This window comes from Lepidochelys kempii, chromosome 20 (assembly GCF_965140285.1).
Source record: "Lepidochelys kempii isolate rLepKem1 chromosome 20, rLepKem1.hap1, whole genome shotgun sequence".
NCBI lineage: Eukaryota > Metazoa > Chordata > Testudines > Cheloniidae > Lepidochelys > Lepidochelys kempii.
Genome location: NC_136399.1, coordinates 19062202 through 19076293, shown reverse-complemented (window position 1 = coordinate 19076293; position 14092 = coordinate 19062202). Strand labels below are relative to the sequence as shown.

The window sequence follows — 14092 nt, the reverse complement described above, 5'->3', positions numbered from 1 at the left end:
ATATTGACAAAGTTTGAAAGCTTCAGCTCTTCTCCAGGCTGCTCCTTCCCATAGCAAGAGCCTCACAGAGAGCCTGAAAAGAGAGAGAGAGAGAGAGAGAGAGAGAGTGTGAGTCAGGAATGACAACAATACTGGCGGGGAAGGTACTACATTTATAAACAGCAGCTCCTGCTGTAATGTCACATGCTATGCTTGAGTTATGTCAAGGTTACAGAAGATGACGACCATGTTTTCAGAGTCAGAAGCCCAGGCATCAAATAGAAGGGTTGAGCCACTGGCTAGACCAGTACAGTTAAAGTGAGGCACCCTCGTGTTGAGGCAGTTATGCTGGTATAGGAGTGCTAGTCCTGGGATCGCTATTCCTATAGGAGAAGCGGAATAAGCTCCACAGGTATAAAGATGTAGAACTGCAACCACACTAGGCCCTGGTCCACACTAGGAGTTGAGGTCAAATTTAGCAGTGTTAAATCGATTTAACCCTGCACCCGTCCACACGATGAAGCCCCAACAGTTATTTTCTGGTCTGGGAATAAAGTCCCTTCCTGCAGCTTTTGAAACAGACCAGAGTTCCTGAAGATGCGAGTGTCGTGTACCTTTCCCGGCCATCCCACGTTGGTGTTGGTGAAACGTCCCTTGTGATCCACCAGTGCTTGCAGCACTATTGAAAAGTACCCCTTGTGGTTTATGTACTCGCCGGCTTCGTGCTCTGGTGCCAAGATAGGGATATGGGTTCCGTCTACGGCCCCACCACAGTTAGGGAATCCCATTGCAGCAAAACCATCCACTATGACCTGCACATTTCCCAGGGTCACTACCCTTGATATCAGCAGATCTTTGATTGTGTTGGCTACTTGCATCCCAGCAGCCCCCACAGTAGATTTGCCCACTCCAAATTGATTCCCGACTGACCGGTAGCTGTCTGGCGTTGCAAGCTTCCACAGGGCTATTGCCACTTGCTTCTCAACTGTGTGGGCTGCTCTCATCTTGGTATTCTTGTGCCTCAGAGCAGGGGAAAGCAAGTCACAAAGTTCCATGAAAGTGCCCTTACGCATGCGAAAGTTTCGCAACCCCTGGGAATCATCCCAGACCTGCAACACTATGCAGTCCCACCAGTCTGTGCTTGTTTCTCAGGCCCAGAATCGGCATTCTACCGCATGAACCTGCCCCATTAGCACCATGATGCCCACATTGCCGGGGCCCGTGCTTTGAGAGAAGTCTGTGTCCATGTCCTCATCACTCATGTCACCACGCTGACGTTGCCTACTTGTCCAGTATCGCTTTGCCAGGTTCTGGTGCTGCATATACTGCTGGATAAGGCGTGTGGTGTTTAATGTGCTCCTAATTGCCAAAGTGATCTGAGCGGGCTCCATGCTTGCCGTGGTATGGCATCTGCACAGGTAACTCAAGAAAAAAGGCGCAAAACGATTGTCTGCCCTTGCTTTCCTGGAGGGAGGGAGGGAACGGGGGCCTGACGATATGTACCCAGAACCACCCGCGACAATGTTTTAGCCCCATCAGGCACTGGGATTTCTACCCAGAATTCAAATGGGCGGCAGAGACTGCGGGAACTGTGGGATAGCCACCCACAGTGCAATGCTCCGGAAGTCGACGGTTGCCTCGGTACTGTGGACACATTCCACCGACTACATGCACTTAGAGCATTTGTGTGGGGACACACACAATCAACTATATAAAAACGCTTTCCACAAAACCGACTTCTATAAATTCGACCTAATTTCGTAGTGTAGACATACCCTTAGAGACTAACCAATTTATCTGAGCATAAGCTTTCGTGAGCTACAGCTCACTTTATCGGATGCATTCAGTGGAAAATACAGTGAGGAGATTTATATACACCCAGAACATGAAAAAATGGGTGATATCATATACACTGTAAGGAGAGGGATCACTTAAGATGAGCTATTACCAGCAGGAGAGCGGGGGGGGGGGGAGAAAACCTTTTGTAGTGATAATCAAGGTGGGCCATTTCCAGCAGTTAACAGGAACATCTGAGGAGCAGTGGGGGGTGGAGGAAGACACTGGCAAGAAGATTTTGAATGGCCCCTAACTTTGAGACACCGGGGGCCTAGATTTCAGAGGTGCTAAATACCCGCAGCTCCCAGGGGGCTTGTGGGCACTTAGGGTGTGTCTACACTGCAGTTACATGCCCACGGCTGGCCCGGGCCACCTGACTCCGGCTCACAGGGCTCGAGCTGAGCAGCTGTTTATTTGTGGTGCAGACGTTCTGGCTTGGGCTGGAGCCCGAGCTCTGGGAACCTCCCACCTCGCATCGTCCTAGAGTCGAAGCTCCAGCCTGAGCCCCAAAGGCTACACCGCAGCTAAACAGCCCCTTAGCCCGAGCCCCGGGAGCTGGAGTCAGCTGGCCTGGGCCAGCCACAGGTGTGTAATTGAAAATCAGCCCCCAGCCGTCTCTGGGTGGGCACCAAAACCTGAAGCATCCAGTGCTGGCCATTTACTCCCTACTGAATCCCTGGACCTGAACTCCATGGGCGAAGCCACATTGCCTGGCCTGCGTTTGGCTCTAGGCTACATCTACTGGGAGCCTAGCAGGTCCTCTAGGTTTGATGTATCGTGAGGGCAGCACCTGGCTCTGGGAAGGCTCAGTAATTGGATGAGTCTGTTCAATTACACGGATCTGCTTCTGGCCAGGTTGCCGCTTGCATTTTGCTTGGGTCTGTAAAATGAAATGAAATCAAAGTGGCTGGTGGAAGCAGCGCAATGAACATTTAAAAAGAATCAGTGGCAGAGCTAATAGTGGGCTGGGGGGCAACTGCCCCCCTCAGCAGCCATTAGGTATACGTGTGGCGCCTTTTCAAGCCAATAGGTATAACTGAAGGTGGAACCACCAATGACCCAGCTGCCTCCTGGTTCCACCACGGCTCAAAATGTAGCTCCGCTGATGCTAAGAATCCAGAGTCTATTGAGCAGGAACATGGGACAGACAGCACCCTTGCTTGGAGAACCCATGCTTTGCAAAATGAGACATGGACTTTCATTCACCCTGCACTGAATTGCATCCACTTCTGGAGTGGAGCGTAGTAGCTGCATAACAACACATGGATTGCTCGCCCAGCACTGAAATACAAATACCTCTGGGGTGGAGCGCAGCAGCGTATCATAGAACATGAGGGTTGGAAGGGACCTCAGGAGATCATCTAGTCCAACCCCCTGCTCAAAGCAGGGACAATCCCCAGTTTTTGCCCCAGATCCCTAAATGGCTCCCCCTCAAGGATTGAACTCACAACCCTAGGTTTAGCAGGTCAATGCTCAAACCACTGAGCTATCCCTCCCCCCCCACATCACAATACAGGGATCACTCACCTGGCATTGAAATGCAGACAGCTCTGGATGGAGCATAGCTGATGTGCAACAGCACTCAACAACACTACACAGGGATCACCCACCCAGCACTGAAATGATGCCACCTCTGGGGTAGGAATGCAGCAGCTGTTCAACAGCCACAGAGCGACACTACTCACAGTTTAGAGCAGGATGTGAAGAAGACTCTCACTTCCATTCGAAAGCTCTGGGGGAGTTCACAGAAACAGACCATGCTGTTAACCTGAGCTGAACAGCAGCCAGGACACAATAGATTGGGTCTGCACTGCGGGTAACCAGACAACAGCTCTGCCATGAGGGATTCGTTCTGATTAATGGAGGGAGGGATGGGGCAGGGAGCCAGTCAAGCTTGGGGAACTAATTCCTTCTCCAGGATGCTTTGCTCCAGGATCTTAGAGCCCAGGCTCTATGGACATTAATTCCTGCACCACCCAGCCGGAAGGGAAGGGCTGGGGCAGGTCTTTGCGCTCCACATGTCACAGGAGGACAAGGCAGAACAAACCATGTCACAGAATGAATCAGTTGCATCGCCTGGACTAGAACCCAGGAATCCTACCTGCCAGCTCTCTGCTCTAACCATTAGACCCCACTCCGCTCGCAGTCAGGATAGACCCCAGGAGTCCTGATTCCTAGACACACACACACACACACACGTTTCTCTAACCCAGTGGTTCTCAACCAGGGTTACGGGTGCCCCTGGGGGTACGCAGAGGTCTTCCGGGGGTACACCAACAGGCTACACAAAAAGTTTTAGCAAAGCCAGGTCCATTCGACCTGCTCCTGTTCCTGGGTACAACACGGGGCCTGGCTGAGGGGGGCTGGGTGCAGGTGGGCGAGGGGCCTGACCGAGGGGGGAGGTGCGTGGAGGGGGGGGCGAGGGGCACTGCTGAGGGGGGGACACTGGTTGGAGGGGGGACTTGCAGCTCACTGGGGGGCCCTGACTGGAGTGGGCTGAGGCCCCACTACCCCAACCCAGTCCTCGCTTTAACCCTGCCCGAGGCCCCCGCCTCCCTCTGCGCCCCACATGACCAGGTGGGGGTTCAGTGGGGACCTGCGTGGCCCTGTCACTGGGCGCCCGCCCCTTGGTGCCCAGGCCCAGCCCTCACAGCGCCAGAAGTGGGGGGCTGCGGCGTTCGGCCGTCTTCAGCCTTGCAGACATCGACCCGCCAGCACCCCAGTTGCTTTATACTGAAATCAGTCACTGGGGGGGCTGGGCCCGTCCATCAGTGACACAAGGGGGGGCCGGGCCCATCCACCAGTGACTGATTTCAGCGTCACTAGGGGCCGTCGTCCAGCGTCACAGACACTCCCCAGAGCATGGCAAGGAGAGGCCAGGGCGTGCCCAAGGACAGGAGCAGAGCCGGGGCAGAACCCAGGAGTCCTGACTCCAGCCCCACCCCGCACACAGCTGAGTCCTACTTCTACCCACAGGGCTCGAGGGGACGTGGCAAGAGGCGGAGATGGCCCCGTCCGGACTGAAGGCGGTGGTGCGCAAGAGTGAGTGCGGAGCCGGGGGGTCTGAGTGTGGAGCCGGTCGGGGGCAGGGTCTGGTTGGGTGTGGGTCTGGGGGGGCAGGGCCCAGTTGGGGAGCCCTGGGAGGGGTGCTCCTGGGTGTGTCTCACCCTCGGGGAGGATTAGGAGTCAGTCGGAGCAGAGAGCTCCCCCCCGCCTGCCTGTCACACACCAGGAAGGGGAGGAGGCTGTCTGCCCCACCCCCAAGGGCTGCCCCCTCCCATAGGAGCTGCATTTTGTGGGGGCGTCATCGTCGTCATCTCTTTCCATCAGGATGACTCCCACCAGGGCCAGTGCAAGGATATTTTGTGCACTAGGCGAAACTTCCACCTTGCACACTCCCCCCCCCCCCCCCCCGACAACCTCTGAAAACTAGTAAAGTTAGCATTATAAACAGCCTGTCAGAACGGGTAACGGCTGCGCGCAAGGAGAAAAATGACGTCATAGCCACTTCGTAACATAGTAAAGCAGTACACTTCTGCCCGGCCCCAACACAGAGCTGGCGTAGGCTATAGCTGTAATGTAGGAGAGATCAAGGTAAAGCCTTACACTTCAGAAGCCCAACCCACTTCTGTTACTTCAGAAGCCCAACCCACTGCTGAATCTCCAGCCCAGGCTGCAGTGGACGGGGCCTGTGGCTAAATCCAGACCACAGACCTGGGGTTTAAAAGACCCTTGCAAAGTGGATTCAGTTCTGATGTTCCATGGTTGCCCCCAGAACTGGGACAGAGCAAAAGTGGCCCACAGCTCAGGACGGCCGGTGGTGCTAATAACCCTTAGCTCTTCTCTTAGCTTTTCCTCACTAAATCGCACAATTAGGAGGGCCTGACATGTGACTTCTGAATACTTGGGGTGGGCCATACTGCCCTGGTTCAAGAGGGGTCTCTGAACAGGAATAGCAGGGGGCTGCGGGTCAGGAGTGAAGGGCATCTGAGAGCTGTGAGGGGGGGAACCCAGGACTGGAATAGCTGCGGGTCAGGAGTGAGGGGCACTGGTGGAGCTGGGAATGGGGGGGGTAAGCAAAGGGCTGGGATAGCAGGGGGCTGCAGTCAGGAGTGAGGGGCATCTGCAGAGCCGTGAGGCAGGGATCCCAGGACTGGAATAGCTGCAGGTCAGGAGTGAGGCAGAGCTGGTGGGGGACAGACCAGGGCTAGCATAGCAGGGGGCTGTGGACAGGAGTGAGGGGCACTGGCGGAGCTGGGAGTGGGTGGGAGCCAGGGCTGGGATAGCAAGGGCTCCAGTCAGTAGTGAGGGGCACTGGCACAGCTGGTGGGGGCAGTCCAGGGCTGGCGTGGGGAGGGGGGGGTGTAGCTGCAGTTCAGGGTCGAAATGCGTGGAGAAAGCAGGTTTGTGTCTGCCTTCGCCATGTCTAGATCCAGTCTGTGCTGCCAGCCCCTTACCGTGCACTCGAGCCCCACGTGCCCCAGTGAACGGGGCGTCCGCATGCCGCAGGTGTAAAGGACTGCAGGAAAGCAGCAGGGAGGCCAGCGCGTCCTGGTGCAGAATAGCCCCTGGAGCCTCATTAGGACCAAGCAGCCAAGTCCTGATGGGCTAGAGGTGGGGTAGGGAGAGGCATTGCTTGAGTTATGGGGGAAACATAGTGTGTTGGGCAGTGCACTCACGCACACCAGCTACCGGGAGTGGGAGTGAGAGTGAGAGCACAGGTCAGGGTCTCGGGGCTATTGCCCTACGGGGCCAGCCAGAATCAGGTGCTTCGTAGGGGTAAAACAAACAGATGTATTATGGTAGCACCCAGGAGTCCCAGTCATGGACCAAGGCCCCATTTTGCAAGGCGTTGTACATTATTCATTAGGTGTATTACAGTGGTGCCCAGGAGCGCCAGTCATCACCAACAAAAAGATGGTGCTTGGCCCGAAGAGCTGACTATCTAATTGCTTAGCTGGGCTGTGGAAGGTGCCCAGGAGACAGGCCAGCAGTTCCCTGAGTGGGGCATGCCTTGGAGGGGTTCTATGTGCAGGACTCAGAATTTGAAGTCTTTGTTGTGTTGCTGTCCCCCATACACAGTGAGGGTCCCTGGATCCCCTCCAGTCAAGAGGTGCTGGACAGGATCTGTTTTCTTCCTGCACGGGGCCAGATCCTTAGTTCAGCTGTGCTCGGATCCAGCCTGGCAGAAAGGAAGGGGGATCAGACCCATGGCCCATCTAGCCTGTCACCCCACCACGATCGCTGACTGGGGGCTCTGCTAGGAGCACAACACTATCTGGCCTGAAAGCAGCCTCTGAGCCACTTCCCCGAGGCGTCCTTCCACCAGCCAGTGGGTCCTGGCTCAGGGCACAGCCGTCCCGTCTGAGCCCCACCACTAATCCCCGTCTCTTTCCCTCGCAGAGATCCTCAGCGTTGTCCTCGTGAAGAAGGAAAGAGAATGGAAGGTAAGCAGGCCGAACCTGTTGCCTTGGTGTCCCCCTGGGGATATGCTGTATCCATATATCATGCTCCTCCCCCTCCAGCCTCTTGAGATTCATTAGGAACCTGAGCTTTTCCAGGCTGGATCAGATCCCTGCTCTGTCTAGCCCATCATCCGTCCCCAGCTAGGCTTGGGTATGTCTGCCTTCCCACCGCGCTGGATCAGACCCAGCTTGTCCAGCTAGCCCCATATCTCCCCCCCACACACACACCGGATCAGACCACTGGGACCAGTGAATCAGCCTGGGTGGGAGGAGGAGCAGGAGAGTGCCAAGCATGGGGCAGTATGCACCATTGGCCAGGCAGGTTATTGAGCCCCCGGCATGGACTGGGCCGGGGGATGTGGAGCAGCGGGTTAGGCCGGTGCGGCAGAGGGAGCATTCGGCATGGCAGGAAGGTGGTGGAGATGTTGGGCCAATGGCCTACAGGGCTTTCCTAGGGGAACACGGAGACTCCCCTCGTTCCATTTCTCTGTGCGCAGCACAACGTCAGGATGGGAATGGGGCCAGTAGGGGCTCCCTAGGAGGCTGCTTCCCCGGAGCTGGGCTTCATGTTCTTTGCCACGTGAGGCACAGACTGTCCCCCAGACCTCTCCGCAGTGCAATCCTGTGGGGATTGGATGGGCAGGTGCAGCAGGCGGAGAGAGGCGACCTCAGCTGAGACTCAAAGCGAAGGAGACTCGATGAGGCAGAGGCTCAGGGAGCAGGGGCTGTTGGGGAGGAGGCTCCTGCATCTGCAGCAGCAAGGTGAGTGGAGGGAGACCAGGGGCAGGGGGCGCTGGCAGAGCAGGGTGAAGCCCAGAACCCGCAGGGGCTGCCCGCGGAGGGAGCGCTGTAGGAGAGGACTGCAAGCTGGGGCCTGGGGCTTGGGACAGGGCAGCCAGGTTCTCACCTGTCACAATGGCTGGTCGAGGGGTCTGAACAGGTTCCAAACACCCTGCCAGGCTAGCTGGCGTGGCGAAGCTGCAGGTGCCCAGCATGGCGCCCGGGGAGGGAGGGGGCCCTGATGGTAGTTGCCTGGGATTGCTGCTCGGCCAGCTGTTCCCTGGGCACTGCTCAGAGCCCACTTAGTTCAGCAGCAAGGCAATGCCAGGCCCCATCTGTGGCCGGGCATGGACACTTCTGTGGCAGCGAGAGATATGACTGGGCCCTAAGGATGTCCCGGGCACATGGGGACAAGCCCTGCTCCAGGTGGGGAGGGAGCCCAGAGCCAGGGGGGTAAAAACCAGCCCACCTCCTGATGGCATCATGCTAGGCCCTGAGTCCCCAGGGGCTGGGCATGGGCTGGGCCATTTGAGCAGCAGGGAGGGGCCTCGGCAGGTGCTGACACACCCTTTCTTCCCCCTTTGCAGTCGGTGCAGGCTTTGATCAATGACTTCCAGGGCACCCCCACCTTCAACTACAAGGCAGTTCACGTCTTCTTCCTCAGCCGTGAGTATCGGGGGTCGGGGGATCCCCCAGCTGGGAGCCTGGACAGCGGCACACTGGAGCCTGGGGGTGGGGGAGACTCTCTCTGCCGGCAGGCCAGTGCGCAGCACCCTGATTATGCTCTGCCCTCCTGCAGGGGATGCAGCCCCAGCAGGCCAGACCGAATGAGGTCAGGCTTGACAAAGCCCTGGCTGAGATGATTTAACTGGGAATTGGTCCTGCTTCGAGCAGGGGGTTGGACTAGATGACCTCCTGGGGTCCCTTCCAACCCTGATATTCTATGATTCTATGACGCCACCTATCCCTTCCCCCCCTTCTCCCCCACGGGCCTGCCTCCAGCCAGCACGGCTCACAGACACCTGCAGCATGTGCCCAGAAAGGTGGCCTCTGGCTACCATTCCCAGCATGCATTGCTCCATCAGTCCCAACTCGGTGGGGGGATGGGACAGCACCAGAATACCCAGTGTGTCAGGGTCAGATCTGCTTCTCCCCATTACAGCGGCAGGGGGAGCCCAAGTCCCTGTTCCTCCTTGTGCATCATCCTATGTTGTACACTCTGGTCACTCAGCCCTGCCGGGGGGCTGAGAGCAGGGTGTGAGACAGGGGCTGCGTAGGAGAGATTGTGGCTCCCCCTCGCTGCTGATGCTGCAGAAGGCAAGAACCCGGCATGACTCTGGTTCGGGGGGGGGGGGGGGGGCTGGACTCATCGTTGACTCCTGTGTGGCCCTGCTGGCTCGCCCAGGTTCCCCACAGGCGTGCAGCACTACTGCCCCTGCTGTGCCCGGTCTGGCCCCGTCCGTGGGGGCTGGCGCTGTGCTGGGGGTCCTGAGCCCTGTGCCTGTCACTCCCACCCACTGCCTCTGCCTTGCAGCCTGTCCTGAGCCTCTGTTCAAGGAGCTGAGGAAGTCACGGATCACCAAGGTCATCAAAACCCTCAAGGAGATCAACATGGCCTTCCTGCCTTACGAGAGCCGGGTGAGGGGTGGCCGGGCTTTGGAGGAGCAGGTCCGCGCGGCGGATGGTGACGTACGACACCCCACCCTTAGTGGTTCATGTGGCTTGGCGGGGGAACCTTTCCCTTCTAGGGCCCCGGGTTTGACGCCAGCACAGGGCAGCAGGGACTAGCTGGCTGCTCACACCCTGTGAGACCTGGAATCGCTGGCTTGCACCTGGTGGGGATGGTAGATGTATGGGGGAGGAGGGCCCTGCCTCCCTGGCTTTACCAGCTCTTACTGGTGGTTTATACTAGGCCTGCAAGACAGCCCGATACTCTACACGCCTGCCCTTTACCCAACCACCCCATCCCCTCCTTGTGTCATCAGTGGATTTCCCCCCTCCTGCCCCTGAGGGGCAGGACTGGGGTGTCAGCCCCATTGCATTGATGGGGAAACTGAGGCACAGAGAGACATGAGCCTGGTCTACATACAAAAGCTTTGTTGGTATGGGTTTGTTACGGGGACATGAGAGAAAAAATCCCCCTGTAACTGATGCAGCTGTGGTGGCAGAGCCCCTGGGTAGGTGCCGTTACGCTGGCAAAGCAGTCCTTTCGCCACTCTAGCTGATTTCATCTGGGGTACCGGTGCCAGCTGTGCCAAGAGAAGCTTTGGCTGGTAGAAGCTGAGTGTCCGTCAGGAGGCTATGCTGGCTCACCCGTCCCGTTGCGCCAGCAAACCCTTCATGGGCCGATACTATTTATTGGTGTCCAAGCACGTTTGTCCCCATGGCTCGTTCTGTTCGGCCAGTGAAATAAGTGACAGCGGCAGACGCGCCTTGATGCCGGGTTTGCCCGTGGCTATGCTGGGGCTTTCGCCAGACGAGAAGCGTCGCCAAGCCCCTTCCCCCAACATTGAGGACACCTGGGAGTCTGCAGCCAAGTAAGGACCTGAACCTGGGGCATCTTCATCCCAGGCTGGTACATGAATCTCTGGCTCGCTATCCCTCTACCACAACAGGAGTGGCACTGGCAAAGGGATCTCTTCCTCACTAGGGGCTCGCTACAGCTCCACCAGGCTGGCCTGATCCAACAGCGCGTCTATGGGGCACAGCTGGCCTGGCTGCAAGCAGTTGGCACTGGGGTCTGATCTCTGCTCTCCCCTGTCCCCAAGGTGTACTCCCTGGACAGGCCATAGAGCTTCCACAACTGGTTCAGCCCCTACCGCTTTTTCGAAAAGAACAAGCAGATGGAGAATCTGGCAGAGCAGATTGCCACATTGTGTGAAACCCTGGAGGAGTATCCAGCCATCCACTACAGGAAGTGAGTGTGCCCAGGGGAAAGGGTACCCAGGTATCCCCTATAGGAAGTGAGTGAGCCATGGAGAAGTACCCAGCCATCCTCTACAGGAAGTGAGTGTGCCCAAAGGGCGAGGGTACCTGGTTACCTCCTACAGGAAGTGCATGTGCCCCTGCGGGAGGAGCTGTTTCTGACCCACAGGGTTTGTCTTTGCTGCAGGGACCATGAAGATAACTTCCACTTGGTGCACGCTGTGCTGGCCAAACTCAAGGCGTTCAAGGCATACGAGCCCAGCATGGGAGAGGTGAGCGAGCTGTGCTGGCCACGCCCTTGCCATGGGACAGAGCCGCGGGGGAGCACATGAGAAGTAGAAGGAGGGAGGAGTGATTTAGAACCTGCTCGGAGATCCTGGCGGGGGGAGGGGTGGGGTCTAGACACCCTTGGAGATCCTGAGGGGTTGGCAGAACAATAGCATTCCCTGTGTGGCTGGATTAATGGCCACAGCCCTTCTGGGCAAGTCACCTCCCCTATTTACCCCTCAGTTTCCACATCTGTAAAAGGGAGAAAATGCTACCAATCTCGGGCAGGGGGGCCCCCTCTGGGATAGCTGGCTCCCATGGCACAGATGCTCTGTAACTCACAGCTGGCAGTACAGGCCTGCCTCCAGAGGGGAGCCTGGCACACACCTGGCTGCCCAAACCATCTACCCAGGGAAGAGACTGACAGCATGCTTGTTAACCACCAGAGCTACTTGCTGCAGCAGAGCTGGCTCCAGCCTGCAGCCCCAGTCTGATCTGGGCTATTCTCAGGAGCTGATAGCGGCGCTGGGGAGGGAAAATCCTGCTCTGTGCACACCCTGCTGCTGTGACTCCCGTTGAGTCCCCCCAGGGATATTCCTGAGGCTCTTGCCAAGCCTCCCTGTCACAGGTGAAAGCACTATCCCCATGTTACACGGGGGAAACTGAGGCATGGAGCAGCATGCCAGGAGTAGGTGGCAGAGGCAGGAATAGGAATAGCCCAGATCAGGGGGACGGGGGCTCCCATTGCACTGCCAGGGGGAACTAGAGAGACCCCTGACCCCAGCGCCCGAGAGAACCTGTTGAGGGAGGAGCAGCAAGAACCTAAATTCGATCATTAACTGTGTGGGGTTCAGTGGGTTAGAGCGGATGGTTCTGGGAGCCAGGACTCCTGGGTTTTATGCTCAGCTCTGGGAGGGCAGTGGGGTCTAGTGGGATAGAGGGGGCCTGGGAGCCAGGACTCCTGGGTTTACCCCCAGCTCTGAGAGGGGTGGGAAGAGCAGGATCTCAGGATTTGATCGGGGAACTAGGACTCCTGGGGCCACGGACTCGTGTGCCTGGGCTGTGGGTGCGTCCCAGGGGTGCTAGGGCTGACCTGTCTGTCCCCGTGCAGGTGTGGACAAGGAGAACCTCACCAAGCTGATCCAGCATGCCAACATCCAGCAGCAGAGAGACATCATCCACAACATGCTGTTCCTGGGCATCTCTCTCACGCCTGGGGTAAGGGACTGGAGCCAGGGGCCAGCAGCTGTACTCATGCCAGGGGGCAGATCTGTGCTGCACAGGGGAGCCCAGGCCATCCTGGAGGTGCCGCCCTATGGCAGTGACCTACTCCCAGCACAGAGGTGGCCTCTGTCCCTGTACAGTGGGGTGACGCCCTCCCCATATGAGGGTGACCCTGAGTTACTCCCCATCTGGGGTGACTTCTTCTGCCCTGGCAGAGGATACTGGGAGTCAGGACCTCAGATCGCCAGCGAGCTGGAGCTGGTGACCACTGCTTGGGGTGGCCATGCGGCGAATGAGGGGAAGCAGCTCTGTTCTCCCATCAGTCTCTCTCTCTCTCACTCAGTGATCCATTCTGTTTTCTCTGCCTCTCCCCTGCCAGCCTGGCTGGCGCGACTCAGGTAGGCCATGCTCTCCCTGTCTGCCCCCGTTCCCAGCCCGCACCTCCTCCCTGCTGCCTCTCACCCCCTCTCCCTTCCTCCCCCAGAGCAGGCAGCTGCGACCGAAGAGGAAAGCGCGGCTGGAGTCCAGCTACCAGCTCTCCCACTGGATCCCCATGCTCAAGGACATCATGGAGGTACCGGGCCATCTGCTTCCTGGCCTTGGGGACTGGGGTCACACCTGGCAGGCTGGGCCCAAGGGGGTGGTTTGGGGGCAGCCATGTGTAGAGCCCTGCATATCCGTGCCCCATTTCTGCGGATAGTGGATTGGCTGCAGATACAACCGTGCAGGGCTGTACTCCCCAGCAGCGCCTGGCCCGCGGCATCTGGCTCAGGCAGCCCGGGGGACGCAGGGCACTCGGAGCCGCCGGCCCACAGCCAGTGGCTAGGCAACACGTCGGAGTTGGGGCTGTCCGGCACCCACTCGCCCCACCGCGCGGCTTCCTGTCCAGCAGCTCGAGCAGCACCAGTGTCCCCACCAGCTCCTGAGCAGCAGGATTTGGGATTGGAGAGGGTGAGGCCCCGGCACCCCACCCCTCCACCCCACTGTGATGCAACATGCTCTGCTGCTGCCGTGTACACTCGTGACCCCCCAGGAGCGGCACGTGATGAGAAACCCCTTCCCCCCCCAGCCCCCACCCCCTCCACACTGCCCCTTCTCCTCAAGACCCCGCCCCCACACTGCCCCTTCTCGAGACCCCGCCCCCTCCAAGCTGCCCCTTCTCCTAGAGACCCTGCCCCCTCCACACTGCCTCTTCCCTGCAAGACCCCTTCCCCACCCTCGCTAGCTGCTGTCGGTGTGGATGCGGATACAGGTAAAAGGCGGCTTGTGGATCGCAGGCTGTTGCACATCCACATTTTTGTATCTGCGCAGGGCTCTAGCCATGTGAGGGGCTCATCAGCGAGTCCTCTCCTGCTGCCATCCTTAGGGGTCTTAAATCATAGACACGAGTGCAGGGGAGTTGTCTTACCCGGTGCTGAGATGCTGCCAGCTCTGGGGTGGGGTATGGGCAGTATATACAGGGGTTCCTCACCAGGGCTGAATTCTTCCTAAGGAGTGGCAGGCAGCTGTTAACAGCCGCCCAGCAGCGCTGCCCAAGAGTCTAGGGCAGGAGGTGATCAGTGTGTGGGGCTGGAAGTGCAGAGGATCCAGGCAGCACACTGTCGTGACTGGCATTG

At 58.2% G+C, this 14092-nt stretch overlaps 1 protein-coding gene across 1 annotated transcript in view; it reads left to right on the top strand.

Annotated features, from left to right (window-relative positions):
* The window catches only part of LOC140901058 (syntaxin-binding protein 2-like), a gene marked incomplete at its 5' end in the record, with an annotated part of 140608 nt that overhangs the window by 122813 nt on the left and 3703 nt on the right, over positions 1–14092 (top strand). Inside the window, 2 exons of the mRNA XM_078849703.1 lie at positions 12364–12470; positions 12961–13050. Of these exons, the coding sequence (XP_078705829.1) occupies positions 12364–12470; positions 12961–13050 (197 nt within the window). The remainder of the gene's footprint in view (positions 1–12363; positions 12471–12960; positions 13051–14092) is intronic.